The sequence below is a fragment of the Larimichthys crocea genome, chromosome XV (genome assembly GCF_000972845.2).
Source record: "Larimichthys crocea isolate SSNF chromosome XV, L_crocea_2.0, whole genome shotgun sequence".
NCBI lineage: Eukaryota > Metazoa > Chordata > Actinopteri > Sciaenidae > Larimichthys > Larimichthys crocea.
The window spans coordinates 17,868,009-17,889,250 of NC_040025.1; the positions used below are offsets into that span (position 1 = coordinate 17,868,009).

The window sequence follows — 21,242 nt, forward strand, 5'->3', positions numbered from 1 at the left end:
CATGAATGTGGGCACCTTTTTAAAGACATTTTGACATGTCACAGCAGGAAAAGCTGAGTCACTGTAATGGAAGTATCACTCCCTCCAGGAAATAAGCGACACTAGTTCTTCATACAGATGGATTTATTCCTCTCTCTCTGTCTCCTTTATGGTCAGCAATCCACCGTCGAACTGTTACAGAACATATACAAAGTAATTCAACATAAAATTGACACGCTAAATACTAATTAATATGACGAGCAACGTAAATAAACATACCTCGCTGGCTGCATACAAACCAGGGGGAATGAGTCTTCTTAAACAAAAAATTCTTCAAAGATCAAAAATAGGAAATGCAGGGATCACCTTGAAACAACTTAAAAAACAGCATAAACAGCATTAACTTCTTGAAAATCTTTTCCTTTTTCTAGATTCCCGCAACAGGCAACAAAACATTTTGTTCCCACCCAGTGCACAATACAAATTAATCTACACAAAAATAAACCACATAAATAAAATATGTAAACAAACACCGAAATTATTATAAACAACATCTATGGCAGTTATAGAAAGTCTTCATTACTAGCATTTCGATAGTACTGGTATTTGGTAAGACAATAAGTACTATTGACAATGGGTTTGGAGATCTTGTGCTGCCTCTCAGTGGTGAGTGATTGGAGGCTGGACCTGTGGGGTAAACATGCATTCAGTTTGGCAGCCTTAGCATAACATGCTTATTGTGGCAAATTTAAACTAAAATGATAGTGTTAACTGTGGTTTGCTTGTACAAGACTATAAGTCAAATGTTTGTGTTCAAATTACCTCTTTTGTTTCTCCTCTCCAGGATGTTCAGAGTCTCCAGGCTACCCAAGCACCAATTTAAAGGTTCCAGGGGATACCATGTGCTGATTAGTGAAGAAGGAGTGTCATTTAATCTGATCTTTAGGGATTTAATTTATTTCTGTGTAACATAAAGCAAGATCTCTTTTTAGGTATTTTATTGTGTTGTGATGTTCTGATGTCAGCTGAGGGGGCAGATTCCCTGACACTGGGGAAAGGGTAAAGGTCATTGTTAGAAGCAGGCTATATAAGGCTGCCAGTTTCCAACGAGAGCTGCTGATGTCAGGACCACATGTTGCCTTTGGTCCACAGTATTTTAAGTGGAGAAATGACTGTATTGTTGATATGTGATCAGTGTGGGTGAAACAAACACCTCATTGGTTAGCTACTTCAGTTCCAGGGTCCTGGTAATGCGCATGCTGGTTCTCTGTCACACTGTAGAAACTTTCATGGACACATGAATGGAGTCATTGTTACTGTTGTTGTCGGTACATCGGTGCTTTTCCTACAATAAGTCAAAATGTCTGCTGTGAAAAAGACCTATTGTCTTAGAGATAAATTAAAACTCATTTTTTTACTATCAGTTAATAATCGAATTGTTACTAACACTTAACAAAGTATTTCATGTATTGCAAGTCAAGTACTGCATATTAGTAGCTACACTTTTGAGCCTTTTGTACTTTACTTTACATTTTATGCTACTTCATACTTAAAATATTGTGTGACTGACGATTGGATTACCAGCGGCACAGATGATTAAACTTTTACATACAAAATATATACATTTATAAAATACAGTGCATTGCTACAGATTAAATAACAGCAGATGAAGCAGTAGTCATAAAATTATCTCTGCCTCAACCAACTCCAACATCAAAATATTTTTAGTTTCATTTAGTTTATATATCAATACGTCACTAATTATAATAATAACATTATAACACTGGCAGGGACACTTCTTCATAAGGATTTTGTTGCTGATACTTCTTTACATTTATTTAACTAACATTTTAAATGCAGGACTTTTATTTGTGAATAAAAGTACTTTTATCTATGTAAATTATCTAAATACTTCTTCAACCACTGTCCTTAAATCCCAGTTTGATCACAAATCTTCAGATTACAGAATAAACTGCATGAAGTTTGTTTTTCATATTTATCCATTCACCTACTCGTTCAGAAACTCATTCAGATCAGGGTGGATCGCTACCAAAAACTAGAGATGTTTTTTTTGTTGTTGTTTTTTTGGATAAATATACTTAGTCAATCAAGTCCAATCAAGTCCAGCCTTTGTTCAGTCAATAAATTCTTTTCTCCTCGTGTTGTCAATTAACTCCCTTCAGTGTTGTTGATGGAGGCACATATTGCCTCCTGCGGACAACACTTTACGGAGAGCATCTGGGCAGCAGATGGCGCAGTTGGATTTAACACCGACAGAGTCTCAAGGTCACTGCAGCAGGCTTTCATCACAGTGTAGCTCCAGCAGCTCTGCGTGTGCTGCCACGGATGTTACATTCACTGCACTGCGCAGCTGCATGAAAATCCCTGTTTTGTAATGATGAGACGTTAGATTTGTGTGTGTGTGGATGAGGGGAAACCCACTATACAATCATATTGCGATTCATTACTGCAACTTCCACATGAACATTTTCATACTCTGAAGGGAAAAAAATACACATCAGCCTCCTCCAGTTTAAATGAATGAACGTTCAAACAAACTACCTCTAAATTCATAGCATCTTTTAACACAATATTCCCTGTGAGCTCTGACTTTTCGTCTAGTTTTAGGCTTAAAGTGTGATAGTTAAAAAAGTTTTTAGAGGATTGGTTTACATTTTGTCATATATTTGGATGAGGTCCTAACCACATGTTGATTATAACTATTAAAATCATGTTGTTCACATTGATGTTTTTAAACTAGACGTCTACACATATTTCTACCTGCACCACATGCAGTCACACCACATGGGTGCCTTTTAGGTGCTGTCAGAAAACCACACACCTCTTCACTGCAATAAATGAAGGGAAACTCATGATGGAGGGGGGGAAAAAAAGTCATAAAACGTGACCGCAAAAGACATGTGACCAACGAGGAACCACCGCATCGGAGAATCCTGCCTGCTTCTCTGCACGTACTCACAGTGCGTCATATTTCCGCATAATGCCTATTTCATCCTCTCTCACACACACACACACACAGCAAAAACTACACTTCCCATAATTCACCTGAAAATTAAAAGAACATTACTGTTCTCCCCGTGTGAGTTGTGTTCATATTAAATGATGCTTTTAAAAATCCGCATCCTCATCGTGGTCATTAAAGATGCGCACACACAGTCTGACTCCTGATGGTGAACGTGCATCCCTACTCGCACTCGTCTGCCTCGTGAGTCAGCGCTCAGCCAATGGCGAGGCTCCGCTGAACGTTCCTTCCTGATTCCGTCCACTTATCAACCAGTACGAAGCGTCACGAGCGCCTTCTCTGCCTGCCCGCACGAGAGAGAGACAGCACCGTCCTTGCACACAGTTAGGCCGGAAAGGTAACTTTAACACATTTCTTTTACTGCTTTTAAAGGGATAATTATACAAGGACAGCCGATATTAAGACGTAAAGAGCGTTTTCTAAAATAATGCACGTTAATATCAAGTAGTTTTCTCTTTTAAAAATATGTCCATGGTGTCCTTCATCCTTGACGGTAACCTCAAAGTGTTGTCCTTGAGTTGGCGCATACTTTACCTGTTTATTACAGGGCGTTATAAACGCTGTTAGCTCCGTGTTTGAGGCTCACAGGATGGAGTAGTTTGTAGCCCACCGTCTATTTTTAAACCAGGCCGTCAGCTGGCGAGATGTCACTCCATTTAGAGCTGCAGACTGTGTGGGAAAAGGGCGTCAAGTTGCAAGTCCAACTTCCAGCAGGCTTTTCCATTTGATAAAAGCTTCATATGTGTGTGTGTGTCTCTCTGTTCAGAGGCTTAAAGGATGTGACGGTTTGTTAGACACCGTCACAGGCTACACATGTTGGCTCAGACAGTCAGTGAGCTACCAGTTGCTTGCAGCAGACATGGGGGTGTGTCCACTGTTTGTAGGAAAATTACTGTGTGTAGGAAGATTACTCAGTCTTCACTTGTGACCAGTCATTTCTCCACTCACAGAGGACACATGTGCTTTTAACAGCTCACTCAGTAGATTGTAAGTTATTACTAGGTGTTTTTTTTTATTTATTTAAACAAATTGAATTGCACTGATTATCTAAACACAGATATGGCTTGTTGCCAGACACTAATGTAGCCTAACCGAGGACTAGGCCAAACTAACATGCGTGCACACATATCAGATATCAATCCATGATTATTTATTTATCTGTGGGTGCCATTTTGTGCTGCCAGTTTACCTCCTTGCTCTCCACGTTTGCACTGATCTGGCAGCAAGAAGGAAAAGAATAGGAGGAAGGAAGACAGAGATGGAAAATTACTGTAGTGTCAGAGATTTAGTTTATATCTCTGTATATCAGGACTGCAGCCAATCATTATTTTCATTATTTATTAATATGGTAATTAGTTTCTCCATGAATCACTGAATGATTGATCTATAAAAAGTCAGAAAATAATGAAAAATGCGCAATGCGAAAATGTCTTGAAGTTGTGTTTGGACAGCCGAAAATATTCAGTTATTGTCACAAAAGATGAGTAATTGCATAAGGATAATGCAACCTCACAATTGCTGGAAGTTGGGGGTTTGCTTGAAAAAACGACTTGGCTAATTGTTTAATCTGTGATATATATGTTTTGGGCTTATGTTCTTGTTTCTTTTACCAGTTCAGTAGAGATGATGAAGTTTAGGTTGTGTGGTGTCAGTATATTTTCAGTATATTTTTCATACAATCACGTTTTTAGAGAAGCCAGATCCTTCTGTTGTTAAAATAAAAGAACTTTACCATGATAAAATGACCTAAAGTGCATCATTTCTTTTTAAAATTTCAAATCAGTGCCTGATCAGCATCAAAGAATAACTAAACCAAAATATAAATCTGACCTGACATTCAGTTCAAATTTTGCTAACTGGACCGTACTCGATGCTCAGTGCCAGGGACACATTTGGGGTAGGTATAAAAAGTATTGAGGTTCAATACACACCCCCATTAAACTGTAAAATATTTCCATTTAGCTGAAGAACAGGGTCTGTCTGTTTGTGTTTGGGTGATTTTTGCCTCCTGGCTGTCGCTAAAGTCAACTTTCCACACAGACTTTTAAGGACAGAGCATTTTCCATTGGTTTTCCCATACTGTAGCTTAGCAGACTGTACTCAAAGTTCACTCATGCATTCAGAGTTGGCAGATGAACATGTTCAGGCATGGATTCAGGGCAAGTTAAATCAAACAAAGGAGAATCAATAGTGCAGCGGGCGTCATGGCCCAACTCTCTGGTTCAAAACCTTCTCTGACCTCCACTGCTGGAATTTGGAGAGATAACAGAGGCTCCATGAGATTAGACCACTACTCAGGCCTTTAACCCATATCTGTGAGTTTAACTTGAACAAAAAGAAGCTAAACATGTATTGACTAAGTCGTTGTTACTTCTAGTGACTGTTGTTATCAGTGAGTTCTTACTTAACTGTTTGACAAGAGTGCACTCAGGTCAGTTTTGCAAGCATGTTGCAATGCTGCTCTGTAATCAGACATGTTGAGTAAACTGAATGGACTTTGAATTGATTTTTTTTTTTTGCTGCATAAGCCACACCCTCCTGTGACTAATATCTGCCCTCCTGACCAGCCCACATCAGTTGGCTGGTAGTGTGCACAGCTAATATATTAGACAGTGTGTCAATCTGTCTCCAAAACTCAATAACTTGTGTCCTTGAGCATTCAGGGTTTTTGCCGAGTCACTGTTTAACTCAGTAAGTAACAGCACAGGGTAACCTCCGTCTGTCTACTCCGCCTGTGGAACAGCGGTATACTGATGCTTCTTCTCCTGTTTTTTCATCTGCAGATCCAGAACCATGTCTATCCTGAAGATCCACGCTCGCGAGATTTTTGACTCCCGTGGTAACCCCACTGTGGAGGTTGACCTGTACACCAAGAAAGGTACTGTATGGGCTTATATATATATATGATTGATTTCATGTACTGTATAGGTTTAGAAATGGTAGTCAAGGATGGCACAACTACAGAAAAAACTTAAGTGCTGCTTCAACCTCTGCAGCTCGCTTGAACAATATCCAGCCATCATTTAAAACATGTCATTATTTCGTGTGCGTGTGTTGCTGTAGTAAGAACATCATCTTAAAACATTTTCAAGGTGAAAGCAGGTGAAATTTAGTTGTGAATAAGGATGGTCAGGCCCGTGTGGCTTCTCTGTTGCCCTACATTGCGGGCGGCTCCAGGCCCAGAGTGGATCAGATCAGATGATGGATGTGTGAAAATAGCTCCTGTAATATCACACTGCCTCTACAGCACTCTGTTACTGTAATAGTTCCTGTCTGGAAGCACAGATAACTCATACAGGAGGTGCCTCTAGCAAACCTGCGAGTTGAGTTGAATTCTTGATAACGCATGTAACTTAGAGATGTCACGTGAATGAAATCTATAGCGAGCTTCCCTCACGTAACTGTGTGCTGGGTTACATAATGAAGCTGCCGAGCATAAAGGATCTAAACCCTGCAATGCCTGACAAGTCTGCTTATGGCTGAGATCAATTTATCCATTTAGCTAATGGCCCAAGTTTTTTAGCAAGCCGTTCTGCTCTAAGAGCTAAAACAAAAGAAGAGCTCAACCCAGTAACATGTCCTGAGAATGTTAATGAAGCAACCTGAATGACCATTGACATGGAAGAGAGGGGAATGGCCTACACCACCTTGCATACACTGGCTGGAAATGGACAGCCCTGTGGTCTTTTTATTACTTTAGATGGTTGCTTTAATTTACTGTAAACAGCACCCTCATTCTGTTTTTGACAGCATTCCCTTTTAAGTCAGCTCGGCCTGTTTTGGCATCATTAACTGCAAAGACCAGAGTGAGTGTGCTGCCGTCAGAGCACGTCTGTTATAGTTACAGTAATGTGTTTTGCTGTGTTACGTAACCAGCTTGCCTTTCAGTCACAGGCATATTAGAAAACCGCCTGTGCTTGTTGTGAGAATGATATAATGTTAGTAACTCTGGTAATCTAGAGAGACATTTACACTCATCACTACTGTTCTGTCCTCTCGTGAGCACAAAATCAAAATGTATTTAACTATATCTACTTGTAAATTTGATGATGCATTGTCTCTGAAGACCATATAGCCATTAAATTTGATGCATTTGGCCAGATAAGTGATAGATATAATGTGATAGAACTACATCTCATTTTAGTCTGATGGATGGCTGCCAGCACCTCACAGCTGCAGCCAGGTGATGTCTTGATGCAGATGATTTGTTAAGCCCAAACTCATGGCTCAGACAATTGCAGTGTCCTCCTGTCCTGAGCCTTAAATCCCCTCAGATTCAAACCATCTCTACCGGTTCACTGAGCAAATTGAATAGATAATTTCTCTTCTTTTAAGGGAATCCAAAATGGCCTTCCTCTTTTATGTATTTATATAGGCGTGGCTTGGCATCCTTCCTCAGATTCACTGCACATGCTCAGTTGGCAGCCTGTCCTCCCCTGTTACATCACAGCCTTCTGTCGCAAAGCCAGCACAACTTCCTCCACACATGCTTTGTTTCTCTCTCTGGACAGAATGGTGATTACTGTGGGAGAAAATGCCTTTAGCTGATTGGATGTCCACCAGTGCCTTTTTTTTTTTACTTGCTGTTGCTCCATGAATACCAATCAGCCCATCCTGCAGTCATGTTTGTGTGCAGATTCTGTGCTATATCCATATGACATTGTAATCACATCAGAACACATGGTAAAAATACATTTCTGCATTCATCAAACTTCCGTATTTTTCCGTCTAGTTGGACATGACACAGCACTTTTAAAAAGTGACGTTTGCAAAATGTCCTCTGTGTCTCCAAGGTCTTTTCAGAGCTGCTGTGCCAAGCGGTGCTTCCACAGGCATCTACGAGGCTCTGGAGCTCCGCGACAATGACAAAACACGCTACATGGGCAAAGGTAAGGCGTCTTCATTAACTCCCCCACTCAAAAACCTTTTTTTCCCTCTTGTTATCTTTCATGTCATTTCAACACTACTCTACATTTTCTTTCTTCCTTCTTCATTTCCGATTCCTCCATCGTTCTTCCTCCTGTCAGGAGTCAAAAGAGCAGTTAAATATATAAATGAATTCTTGGCCCCAGCATTGTGTAATCAGGTAAATAAAGTGTGGAATAACGGGCTGACTCTTTTACATACCGGTGTGCTTCGCAGCATGAAGAATGTATTTGCCTTTGGAAACTAACCTTGACAGGCACAAACAGATGTTCACAGATCTAAAACGACAATAAAGAACACAATCACAGATGGATAAATTATACTCTCCCCCATAAATACTCAAAAACATCCACATAATATTGGATGAGGTGCTCTGTGGTCATCTGTCTCGCCTGCTCTGCATGGTCTTCCTCAGTCTGGGTCAGTCATGGTCTGCTTGTCCCTTGCAGGTGTCTCAAAAGCTGTTGAGAATATCAATAAAACAATTGCACCTGCACTGGTTAGCAAGGTAGGACCATTTCTTGTTTGACTAATATTACTGTGTGCTAGTGTCAAAAGCCTCAAATAATTTGATCATTTTATACAATTCATTATTTTTCTATCTTAAAAATGATTACACAAAAATCTTAAGTAACATTAGGTAGCAGAAGTGACTGTTTACAAATAACTAACTGTATGATTTTGAAAACATGGTAAGACATTGTATAAGTTGAGCAGTTCCTTATTTTATAGTACCTAATTGTTTTTCAGACCTTTGCATTTATTAAAATGACATATTCTGTAAACTGTTGCATTAGCAGAGCTTCAGTTGTAGAATTCTGAGATGCTGTGATTAATCTAACATTATTGGGGTGTGTTCTTCTGGACTAACGAGCTGGAGATATTCATAGTTAATTGTTTGTTTCCAAATGAACAGTGTAACATCTCATGTTATGTCTAATCCAGGATCTGAGTGTTGTGGATCAGGCAAAGATCGACAAGCTGATGCTGGACATGGATGGCACAGAAAACAAGTGTAAGAAGCCATTTTACTACTAAACTGTACTATAACTGTCAATATTGACACTATCAATGCAGAGTTTTGCAAGCTTAAATTCAAGTATGTTGTATCTGGATATGTCCGATATTTCATTTGCACAATAAACTAAAAACAACAATTCTATATTTATTTATTAATATTACATCTACAAATATAAAGTGATGGATGAGTGTCAGAAATCACAACTGTCTCCTCACTACTGAGTCTATTATATAGGGAGTAGTCAATGAGTGAATGAGTGAAGTATTTTTAAAGGTCATGCAGTATTGATTTTCATCTCGCTAGTACTCAGCGAAGACAGTATTGTTTCATAAATGGAGTCTATGCACAATATGCATATTTAAATATTTGTGTTTACCCTTCCTCAGCTAAGTTTGGTGCTAATGCCATCCTCGGCGTCTCCCTGGCTGTGTGCAAGGCTGGTGCAGCAGAGAAGGGCGTTCCCCTCTACCGCCACATCGCTGACCTCGCTGGCAACCCTGAAGTCATCCTCCCTGTCCCTGTGAGCATGATAGTGCAATTATCTAAGGCCAAGGCTTTATAGGGACTCATAATGCTCATAGGCTTAGCAGACATGTACCTATAATGTTTGACCAAGCAATCATTATGTTTCTTCGTGATTACATTAGGCTGAAAGTGAATCCTCTCTGCTCCCTTTCAGGCTTTCAACGTCATCAACGGCGGCTCCCATGCAGGCAACAAGCTCGCCATGCAGGAGTTCATGATCCTGCCTGTGGGAGCTAGCAGCTTCAAGGAAGCCATGCGTATTGGTGCTGAGGTCTACCACAACCTGAAGAATGTCATCAAGGAGAAATATGGAAAGGACGCCACTAATGTAGGAGACGAGGGAGGATTCGCCCCTAACATCCTGGAGAACAAGGAAGGTGAGAGGGAGCCATGAGCACTGTTTCACAATAAGAGTCAGCAGAGTCGTGATCCAGCTCCATGGGTTGTTATTAATGTAAAGAATGCTAAATGAAATTGTAATTTTTAGAGTTTAGATTATTATTTAAAATGGACAAGGGCACAGTGAAGACCTGAACACAAGCTATTTTCACAGAGCCTTCATTCAGCAGCTATTACAACAATCACTAAGCGTCAGGGAGGTAAAGACACTGAATTTAAATTAATTTTAAAAATAGATAACATAATGAATTGTATTAAAAGTTACAAAGAATAACAGGAAAATGTATCTGTCGTTGTTATGCATGGAATACAATATGAAATATCCATAAAATATGTCACTAAGTCCGGAGAAAAAGTGTTCCCTTAAGCAAAATAATAGGAACCGCTGAGCTGAATACATTTCTATTTTAAGAAATTTTTTCGAGGAAAGAGTTGATCATCCAACGTTGTTACTGTGCGCCTTAACTAGTCACTGGGGAGTGTGTTGAAGCATTACATTCTTAGACCTCCCATGGAAGTACTTAACTTATCATGTCACTCTTGGGCTGACATATGGTTTCTAAATTAAGGCCTGAACTTAGTGCCGAATGCATTGACTGCCAGCCTCTGACTCCAGTGTCAGGCCTAGGTGCTGATATGGCAAATGCCCCACTGGAGCAGAGTCTTAAGCGGTGACTCATTTATGAAAAGTGGATGTTTTGATTTTTAAATTTTTTTTATAAAGAAACCTCTCCAGTCAGATTTTTACTTAATAATGTTGTTTTTGTCGCAGCTCTGGAGCTGCTGAAGAATGCCATCGCCAAGGCCGGCTACACTGATAAGATTGTTATTGGCATGGACGTGGCTGCATCTGAGTTCTACAAGGGTGGCAAGTACGACCTGGACTTCAAGTCACCTGACGACCCCAGCCGCTACATCTCCCCTGACAAGCTGGCTGACCTCTACAGGAGCTTTGTCAAAGATTACCCCGGTGGGTTTTTTAACACATATTCTGCAATTTACAGCTCTGAAATACTGTAGAGATCTGATGAGTATAACAACAAAAATTTAAAGTATGAAAGTCAGACTCGTATATAACTGGACGAGATTTTTGCCAATTAATTGATCATACACAAGTTATACATTCTGCATCTGCGTGGTTGCAGCTGTCTGCATGATGCAGCTCTGCATGCATTATGATGTGAGCCGATGCGCACATATGTGCATGTGCTGCTGTAATGTTTTGGTTTACTCTCACTGCTCTCATAAGCATTGTCTTTGGCTGTAACAGGCAGCTGTTATCAGCGGGAAAAAAAAACAAAAAAACATTGAACACTACTGACAAATTTAGCAACTAGTTGGTGAACATAGTGCAGTAGCAGGTTGTTTTTATCGCCCCCAAGTGGCCAATAAAGTTGGTTGTTGCATTGCTTAAACTGTGTTGATGTGTTGGATTTATGGCCCTAACATTGCTCTCTATCCTACTTCCTATCCTAATAGTGGTGTCCATTGAGGATCCCTTTGACCAGGATGACTGGCAGGCGTGGACCAATTTCACAGCCAGCACCAGCATCCAGGTGGTGGGCGATGACCTCACAGTTACCAACCCTAAACGCATCTCCAAGGGTGTGGCCGAGAAGGCCTGCAACTGCCTGCTCCTTAAAGTCAACCAGATTGGCTCTGTCACAGAGTCCCTGCAGGCGTGAGTGTCCGCAACAAGGCAGGCCAATTACAATATATAACCTATCATATGTATGTTTAATAACATGGAGTGTATGTGTCTTTTTCTTTTAGCTGCAAGATGGCCCAGAGCAACGGCTGGGGTGTGATGGTCAGCCATCGCTCTGGAGAGACAGAGGACACCTTCATTGCTGACCTGGTGGTCGGTCTCTGCACTGGACAGGTACATTTTCATTTCTGTTTTGAAGTTCAGTGGCATAGTCTAGAGTTCTCTAGTCAAACTGTACCCCTTTACATTACAGATTGGATCTAATATGTGCCTTTATTCCTTTCCCAGATCAAGACAGGTGCACCTTGCCGATCTGAGCGTTTGGCCAAGTACAACCAGCTGCTCAGGTGAGTCAAGTCCAAACACATAACCGTATTTCTGATGGCTAAATAAAAGCTTAACTGTATGAGCTGTGTGTTAAGCGCCCCTTAGTTTAACAAACTCTCATCACTCCCTCCCAGGATCGAAGAGGAGCTCGGCGACAAGGCCCGTTTTGCCGGCCAGAACTTCAGGCACCCCATCTGAGCTGGTCTTGCTCCTTGGGCCTCTGTGTGTTCATTGCTCATAAATAATCCCCACACATAAATGCCACGCTAGGTCGCCTGCCCTGTTTGGAGAGAAGATCGAGAGAACAACGCTGAAATCCAAGGTCCAAGTTTGTGGTCTGTGGCATGGAGAAGCTACAGTACGTCCTAGTAAACCACAGTTCAGCTCACCCTCAAACTACGCTTTAGCTCCTGAATAGTGTTGGTCCCTACGTTTTTATGTCTGTAACTGTGTGAGAGATTTTATTTGGCTTCATGTAAGTTGTAGTGATTCTTGGTCCTGTTGAGCTACTGTAACTTTAGTACGACTCTGCCTCGAGCAGTGGTGACAGTACTGTATGTGCAATGTGTCGCATCTGACAAGGTCTTGTGTTGCTGTAAGCGTTGGCAGAAATATGTAATAAACAATATAGTTTGAAATGTTTTGTGACTTCTTTTTATCCATGCGTACAAGCGCTGACTAAAACTGTATTTTAATCATTTAATGTTACAATTTCCATATCAGTTCACGGTTTCATAATTTAACCATGAAGAGAGACCCATGGGAGGAATTAAAGAGGAAACTTTTAATATTTTTAAAATATCCAGTTTAATACTACTGCTTCTTTTAGCCTATAATAATTCAAGTTAAACAAGGTTATAGGCACAAATCATTTATAGTTCATGGCTTTCTTGCAGATAAAGTGAGTATTTGCAGTAAAGATCCTCCTCAGTAACTGCTCCAGTCTGGGAGAACTGTTTGATGTAATCTGAGTGCCACCGAGAGGCAGAAATATGAGCTGAGTGCACTGGGATGCCATTTCTGTCCCCCTGGGTAAAAGAATCCAGAAGCTCTATGCAAGCTCTTTTTGTACTGAGCCTTGCCAAGATAAATGAGGGTCTATTCACCAGTTGTATGGTACCTGGGGGGATTGCCAGCTGGGTCTATGCCAGACCAATTCACTTTGTGTGAGCCCTGCCTGAACCTACCTCCATTGTTTAGCCGTCACCAAGGAGATGTATTACAAATCACCGGTACAAAGAAACTACCAAACATATATTCTAAACATCTATAAACATCCTGTGGCTATCAGCAGCTGCAGGTTTAATTTAGCAACACGTCTTCTTCACACTTAAACGGACTAACAATGATGTTCTTAAGTTTAAAACAATAAGAGAGCAAATCTAGGTGACTTGTAAGTTGATAGCACAGTTGTTACTATTATAGCTTAAAATACATGTTTTGGTTTTTTTTGAGACAGCAATGCTTCATGTCTTTTCTTTGAGAGCTGCGCCATCCTGTGGCCATGTTTCTGCAGTACATACTCCACCAAAACGTTTTGACGCCAGCCACAGTGACATTGGAGGTTTTATTATTATTTGCGTTAAATTTCCTGTAGATGTAGCAATAAAACGATAAAGCCAATAAAAGTGGAATTGGAAACTTACTACTTATTCGTAAAGAGCCATACTAAAGACAAACCCTGGTGCTGAAATAAAGCCTTGACGTAACAGATGAAAAAAGTTATAATAATAAAGCATTTAAATACAATAAACAATACAATTTGTCTTTATTTCCTGTATAAAAATAACAAATTCTTCAGTCGCGAAAAAGATTGTGTATTTTATTACGAGTGTTAACTGTCTCTTAGTTTAATGGAAGAACTATTAGACCTTTTTAACAGCAGCGAGTTTGATCAACAGGTGTTTACAATGATACTAATGAAGGTTCAGTGGCATTTATTGCAGCAGAGAGTTTCCAGTGAGCCAACATGAACCACAACAGCACAAACAGTAAGAATTCAAAACGTACAGATCAAAGTGTCAAACCCAAGATACACACTGCGCATGCGCAGGACGCAACACCTCATACTGTTTCTGCTTATAATTACCATTTATATTTATATAAACTGATTTTTGGACCCTTATATATATAACATACATGTATACTGTTTTATTTACAGTGCATTAAATACTGCAGTTTATTCAAATCTCCCAACTCTATTATATTCTACTGTCATATTATTCTTTTCTAATGATGTTGTTATTTTACAGTATACTGTACTATTCAGAGATTCTGAGAATGGCATTGAAACATTGCATGAAAAAGTTGTAATATTATAAAATATGATATCCTGTATAGAGGTCCAAGCAGGCTGAGCTTTCATCAGTGACATCAATCTTCTGTCTCTTTACTGATATTTTAGTTGTAGTAGATGAATTTGGGAAAGCGTCTTTTTGAAACGAAAATAAACTTTTTTCTGTACTGTAAGCTGTTGTGTAACTAGTTATGGTCTAGTTATCTATTTTTAGTCTTTTCCATGCTGTGACAAAATATTGTTACATTTCGTCATATTGTTTTCTTCTGACACTGACCCTCACCATCCACTTACCCAGGACACACAGACTATGCATTACATTACCACACACCCTTTTATTGGATATTTATTGGACTACCTCATTTTAATTAATATCTTGCACATTTTAAACATTCTGCATTTGCACATTACCTTGTGTATACTTTGTATATTTCTGCACAAATGCTCTTTTCATTTTAGAACATATTGTATATATATTTATATTCTTTATATGTTTTTAAAACTTAATTGCATCTTTGTTATCTTTCTTACTTAATGTTCGTTATGCACCAATAACAGCAAGTAAAAATTCCTGGTATGTGAAAACCTACATGGCAATAAACTTGATTCTGATTCATCTAATTCAGTTTTTCTTCTTTTACAAGACACCTTATGTTGTTTTTAAAAAAAAATGCATTTTATGTACTGTGTATTCAAAGCTGCAGTTTCCTCACATCTCCCAAGAGTTACTCTATTCTTTTCTATTCAATTCTGTGATATTCTATCATATTCTATTCTGCTGGGCTCGGTGACAGTCCCAATATAGTCTGGCAGTATCACAGGTTTATAAGGATGAAGATAGACCTAGTGTTGTTACAGAGAAGACACCCAGAGGACTCTCTCTCTCTCTCTCTCTCTCTCACACACACACACACACACACACACACACACACACACACACACACACACACACTCCTCTCTCTCTCTCGGTGGATGTTCCCAGTTTTGGCCAGTGGGTGACGATATTTTACCGGTTGAACTTTGAGAACCCCCCAACTGTTCTCACCCCAAGATGAAGAAGGATGCTGTCATGCTGAGTGCCCCTCACACACACTAGTCTACAGCATTTCGGCAAACGATTACTCCCTCTTTTATTCTCAAGTCCATCATTTATGACAACATTACATCAAACGTGGCTCGCTCCGTTATAGCTCCATAAGAGAAGATATACAGGTGGCACTGCAGCTGCTGTGCTGTACTGTGTAGTGGCGACACTTGGCTAACTAACGTTGGCTAATTGCCCCCGCTGCTGCTGCTGCTGCTGCTGAAGCTGCTGCTGCTGCTGCTATTGTTTGTTGTTGCAGTCTCTCATCAAACAAATCACAGATGTTGTAGATCAAGCTCTCTAAGGTAAGTGCTGTGAGCTTCAACCGGCCGTCTTCTTTGCCTTTTGACGTTCATGAGCAAACGGAGGAGGAAAATGACAAATATGAAGGGGGTAGTTTGGAAACGTTTGGTCTGTTAACGTACACCCCCCCCTTTGCTCGCTAGCTCTCTGGCTAATTTGCCTATTAGCCTGAGCTAGCTCGTTAGCTGGTAGACTTGTTTGCCCCTCTCACTGTTGCTGCTCACCATCATAGTTCATGGTTAGCGGCTAGCGCCAGTGACTAGCACTGATTGGGGGAAAGCCAGCCAGGAGCAGTGTAATGTCTGGATACAAACAAGCTCGTTGACACCGGTTAGCACAGAGCACATGCAATACAAACCACATGGCTTCATTTTTTTATTAGACGCTTTGCTGTTTTGGCGTGAACACAACCTCGCAGTGCCCAACAACAGGCGGCTTTTCATTTTGAATCACCCAGTGTGGTGCTCTCTGTTCCGGGGAGTAGCCTGAGCCCATTGAGCTATTGTCATTAGCTCATGGAAACGTTAGCTGGCGATGCTAACTTGCTTGTCTTTGTCTGCTTTTGACTTTTGGCTCAAATATTGTCACCCAGCACTCAGTTTGTGGTCACTGACGAGCTTGTTTTAAACAGATGTAACACTGGATAACAGCACCCTCGTGTTGGCTGTTTTTCTTTTTTTAAAACAAAGCTGCAAAAGGCGTGTGAAATCTCCATTGGAGACATTTGTCAACAAATAAGAAGCAGCAGGATTGGCATTAAAAGGCTGGCTGAGGAGTTCAAAACATTTGAGTAGTAGTTGTTACATAAGGTACAAGAATAGGGCTAGTTGCTGGGTGAAGTGGGATTTTTTTTTTTTTTACACTAGTCTAAGTTATGATTTGTAAGTTTATAGTAGACAAAATAAAAATGACTGACATTCTTTGGCTACAGAAATCATTCATCTGTATGAACCATCTATAAAAAAAACAAAAACAAAGATGGTTTCTATTCATTCGAATATCTTTAACACAGAAAGACAGAGCCATTAAAAGCTTGTGACTTTTTTTTATTGAGCTCTTATGACTCACTCCTGACTTTATTCACTTTTTTTTGTGCCTTACACAGTTCTGCACTAATAAATATACATCATGATCAAAACAGTGAGAAACATTTGTTTTACGCCGTAAAATGTCAAACTATTTTCGGCCGACCTTAAGAATTTAAATTAATGTTGACAACAAAGCCTGTGTTTCTTTACTTGTCAAAATGCCACAGTATTAGGCAGCGTAGATGGAAATGTTTCATGAATTTTCTGACGTCCTCGCAGCGCTGTATTGTAAAACACAGCTCGGCACCGTATTATGTTTAATGACCGCAAACAACCCGACATTTAATCAGCCTAACAACCACTACTGCTATCTATCTCCTGTTGACACAGCTCTGTAGAGAGGCCGCTGAACTGAAAAACAAAGTTCATATACACATCACGTATGCCTGTAATGTCTCTTACACACTCTATGGTTCAGTGACAGAGGGTTAGGTAAGAAAAATAAATGCACACACCCATATGGTCAGAAATGTTTTGTGAGGAACAGTCTGCTACTTTCTTTTTAAATGTACACCTGTTAAATAAACTCAGTCGGCTTTAGATTAAAGTCGTCGCCGTTGTGATTAAAGCTGCACCTTAATACACCTTTTTATAACTCCATACATCTTGCTGATGTTTTGGTGTCTTTTCCTGTTGCCAGTACATTTAAACTACCACTTAGACTTTGAATTTGCATGGTTAGGTTACAGAGCTCTGTCATTACAGGCTATATGTTGATTACTACTTATGCATAGAAGAGACAGAAAAGCACCTTAATGTTGTTCAATGAGAATCCAGCCTGGAGGATAATGTAGAAAACCGTTTTAAAAAAGAACATTTGTCTTTTTATTTTATTCGATCCACAGTGTTGTTTGTGTAAATGTGTAAAGTCATTTTTAAATCCACATTATCTGGTTAGTTCAAGGGTCAGAGGAGGTCAGGGTGTTTTATAGTGTTTCAATTTAAACGGGATCTGAAGAGCAGCAGTGGGTAAAATTACATATCCAGTGACACACCCCGTCCATCGAATGTTAATCTAGCTGGGTGGCTGTAGTAGTAGCAGAAGAGTAATGATAAGAGAAGTGTAATAACCCTGCTATTTTCCTTTTAATGACTAATGTGCGTTTGAGTAATGGCAGCAGCAGTGTGTGAGCAATATGTGGTGAATGGAAGGCCAGACGATGTTAAAGAAAATCCCTTTTCGCCGTGCTCTGACACCTTTTTTTTTTGTGTTGTTGTTGGATGATTTGTCAATACACATGCTCAGGAATTCAATGTTTACATGCTGTGCTTGAATGGCGTCTTGCTGTTTTTAACCTAGATGCTGTCACTGCATCTTTCCCTCACCATGAATTGTCATGAAAGATGATTCCCCATTATAGTCTCAGAGCTACTTCATAGCTGCATGCCGAGGCATTCTGTTGCAGTACGAGACGCTGCCCGTAACCTGTCATCACTGTGGCTAGCCCTGTATTCTGAAAGAGGCATTTTACTTTCACCGCGGCTATTGTTTCAGATAAAGGTGATTAGGCTGATTTATTGTTTTGTTCGAGACAGTTTTGCCCTGGGATCTCATACGGTATGAAATTATGTTGCCAGGAGAGGTAGGAGAGCAGTGAAACGTCTGCTTGAGAGAAGCAACACAGAAGATGATGTGTAATCAAGCGTCTTTAGACATGTGTGTGTGTGTGACTTTATAAAGAGGACACACTACAGTGGACAATAGGGAGGCAAGTGGATAAACTGATTCTGCCTTTTCCTTTACAGTGCTTGATAACAATTTCATTGCAAGATATCTGGCTGTTACATAGAAAATTAATGCACTGAACAAAGGAGCAATGTTCACTCAAAGACCTCTTGATGGGCCATTCAAGTGCTGTATATTCATTAAAAATAACAATCTGTCAGCACTTACTGACAGCATGCACAACAAGCCAAGCTCTCTTTATTGTTCTCCGAAGATGTTTTTCAGTTCCCGTGCCAAGAGCTGGGTAATTGGCTGTAGCAAAGCCTTGCATGTGTTGTTTTAAGATATTGGACTGACACGCACGGGGCACACTGGCAGAAATGAGGCAAGCACACTTCCCTCCCTCCCTCCCTCCTCCCTCCTCCCCCTCCACCTCCACCTCCTCCTGGCTTATCCCAGGAAGTCAAAGGAGGCAAGATGCTGGATGTGTTTTGTGTTTTTTTGACAGCTTCCCTTCACCTCTCATAAGAGGAGATCCAAGCATGCTGCATCATATCTCATCTTTGTTTGATTCAGGCCTAGCTCCGCAGCTCCACAATTGTGCCAAGGAGATAGCATCGTCAAACGCTATCCGTGTTAACAATTGTGAGCTGTCTTGCTGCATACCGCCGGTGGTATTTGATGTACAAGATGTGATCAAATCTGCTTTTTCTGTGAGCTCAGCCATGGTGAAGTCGGCCCTCACTCTTCATCCTGCAAATGGAGTCTTGTGTCTTATTCGGGGGGCTGCTTGGCGTGGACTCACATCTTAACTAATCAGACACATTGTGTTATGTGTTGTTGCCAGCCTCTTGGCAGGTCCTAGGTACAGCACACACACACACACACACAAAAAGTTCCCTCCATATTTGCCTTGTTGAATTTTGCATGTGGCTTTGAGGCTGTGAGGCTGCAAAGTGTTGCAACTCACCACATTTCAGTGTCTTCTGTGATTTATGTCCATGATGAGGGGTTGTACAATAAAGTGAGTGTGGAAACTGGAAATTGAGGCTTGGCTCTTACATTTTTCTGAAGCGACAGCAAACGTATGACAACGAATGCACAAAGTATTTGTGACGATAGCGACTACACAGCTGATTTTTTTTTCTTCTTTGATCTCCAACATCTAGGAATATTCCACATTGTTAGATAGCTCACTGATTATTAGTTAAAACACGCGCGATCGTATAATGATAGCACTTAATCAATTATCGTGCCAAAAAGCATGAATTGAAAGTGTTCAGAAATAACAGTCAGCCATTTGCCATCTCGGTAAAAGAGCAAAATGAAATGGTGTAGGATCAGCTGGCTGGCCCCTGAGGAGAGGGAAGAGACAAGAGGGTGGATGAGGGTGGGGGGGTGGGGGGGTTTGATGAGGAGTAGGAGGAGTGCCTTGCTGCTGTGTGTGTGTCTGTGTATGTGTGTGTGTGTGTGTGTGTCAGTGCTGATTAGGTAAGAGATTGCCTCATGTAATGACACGGCATGGCGCTAGTGGTGCAGAAACACAAACAATGCATACCAGTGTTTTACTGCACACACCCCCTGCAGCTGCCTGCCTGAAGATGTTTATATAGACATATACACTCACCCTAGAATATTTCACATCTTCAGACACTGCCCTTTTTTTTTTTTTTCCAACGACACACACATTTACTCCATCCGGAAGCCAATAGCCTTTCTTTCTTTGTGTGTGTGCGTGTTCTCTTTTCCTCCTGTAGCACAGATGAAAGATGGAGGTGATTAAAGAAAAGGAGCACAATAGAGTCTGTGCAGTTTTCTATCAGCGCTTATTGTTACTATTGACGGCTGTATATATCAGCACAGATAATATTTAATATGCTACATAACCTGCTCTCTGCTCTGTTAGCTGAACCTTAACCATAAGGGACCATGTCATATTCTGCTCCTGCTTGTACCGGTTAAGGTTTCCATCGACGTATTGGACCACAGTCATATTAAGCCTGAGCTTTCATTCATTAGCGTGGCTAATAATAGACCCGCGTTTCAGGCTGAGCTTCGTCGGGTGATATCTGGGATAAAAATGTTGAAGTGTAAAGATCCGCCATATTTCCTGACAGTCATTAACGTGTCACTTTGTTATAATTATCAGAGAGCCACCTTGATGAGCAAGTCTAAACGATGCTGTGGATTTAATTGATTGTTTTATAGAGGGATGTGTCAATAACAGCTGTGTATCGTCCAGACATATGTCTTTGTCATTAATTAACGTGGCTGTAATGGCTTGTTATGTTATGTTTCTCTCTGTACACCATTGGATATGCAGGACATTGATTTCCAACACTGTAGATAAGACAAATCACACATTTATCTCTTTTTTTTTTTTTTTACAATGTGTTCGTTGTTCGCTGTGGCCTCTGTGACTAACACAGGCATTGCACTGATGTTGTGACCGTGCACATGAGCCACAGTTTTTTTTTTGCTTGCAGAGCTGCTGCAGCAGCCCCCCCCCCAGACCTCTGACTGATGTTTTAATGAAGACTGCACGCAAGCCAGTGGTGAGCTCAGGGTTCATGCAGCCATAAGGAAATGACCTCCGGTGACATTGTGCGCACTCTCCACTCTCCCGTTCACAAGGTGCCGCTGGTAAACTGTGTCCTTGCTCGCCCTTGCAGGTTAGGCATACCTATTGAGCCTGCTGAGCCTTCAGTTTAGATGCCGGGACTTAGGGCTGGATCGACTATAGGTTTAAGGATGGACATCTTGTCTCTGTACCCCCAGTTCCAGCAGCCGGCACAGAGAAAATGAGTTCTGAGGATTGGGTTTAGATTTGCCACTGTAGCACTTCAACTCTGATACACTCTAGCTACCATCAGGGGA

At 40.7% G+C, this 21,242-nt stretch overlaps 2 protein-coding genes across 6 annotated transcripts in view; both read left to right on the forward strand.

Annotated features, from left to right (window-relative positions):
- The first annotated feature begins 3,234 nt into the window (after positions 1–3,234).
- Positions 3,235–12,566, forward strand: eno1a (enolase 1a, (alpha)). 3 transcript variants are annotated; one of them, XM_010740953.3, is made up of 12 exons: positions 3,235–3,359; positions 5,806–5,900; positions 7,816–7,911; positions 8,050–8,108; positions 8,894–8,963; positions 9,356–9,489; positions 9,649–9,871; positions 10,666–10,863; positions 11,373–11,574; positions 11,667–11,775; positions 11,890–11,948; positions 12,063–12,566. In XM_010740953.3, the coding sequence occupies exons 2-12, from the start codon at positions 5,816–5,818 to the stop codon at positions 12,124–12,126; spliced, it is 1,299 nt and encodes a 432-aa protein (XP_010739255.1). In that variant the 5' UTR covers positions 3,235–3,359; positions 5,806–5,815; the 3' UTR covers positions 12,127–12,566. The 3 variants fall into 3 exon arrangements, with proteins under 3 accessions (XP_010739255.1, XP_010739239.1, XP_010739246.1); XM_010740937.3 differs by lacking the exon at positions 8,050–8,108 and adding an exon at positions 8,398–8,456; XM_010740944.3 differs by lacking the exons at positions 3,235–3,359; positions 8,050–8,108 and adding exons at positions 5,690–5,713; positions 8,398–8,456.
- Positions 12,567–15,280: 2,714 nt separating this feature from the next.
- rerea (arginine-glutamic acid dipeptide (RE) repeats a) overlaps positions 15,281–21,242 on the forward strand; it is a 122,763-nt gene continuing 116,801 nt past the window's right edge. For all 3 annotated transcript variants that reach the window (XM_027288376.1, XM_027288375.1, XM_027288377.1), the window contains exon 1: positions 15,281–15,613. The gene's annotated coding sequence lies outside the window, so the exon portion shown is untranslated. The remainder of the gene's footprint in view (positions 15,614–21,242) is intronic.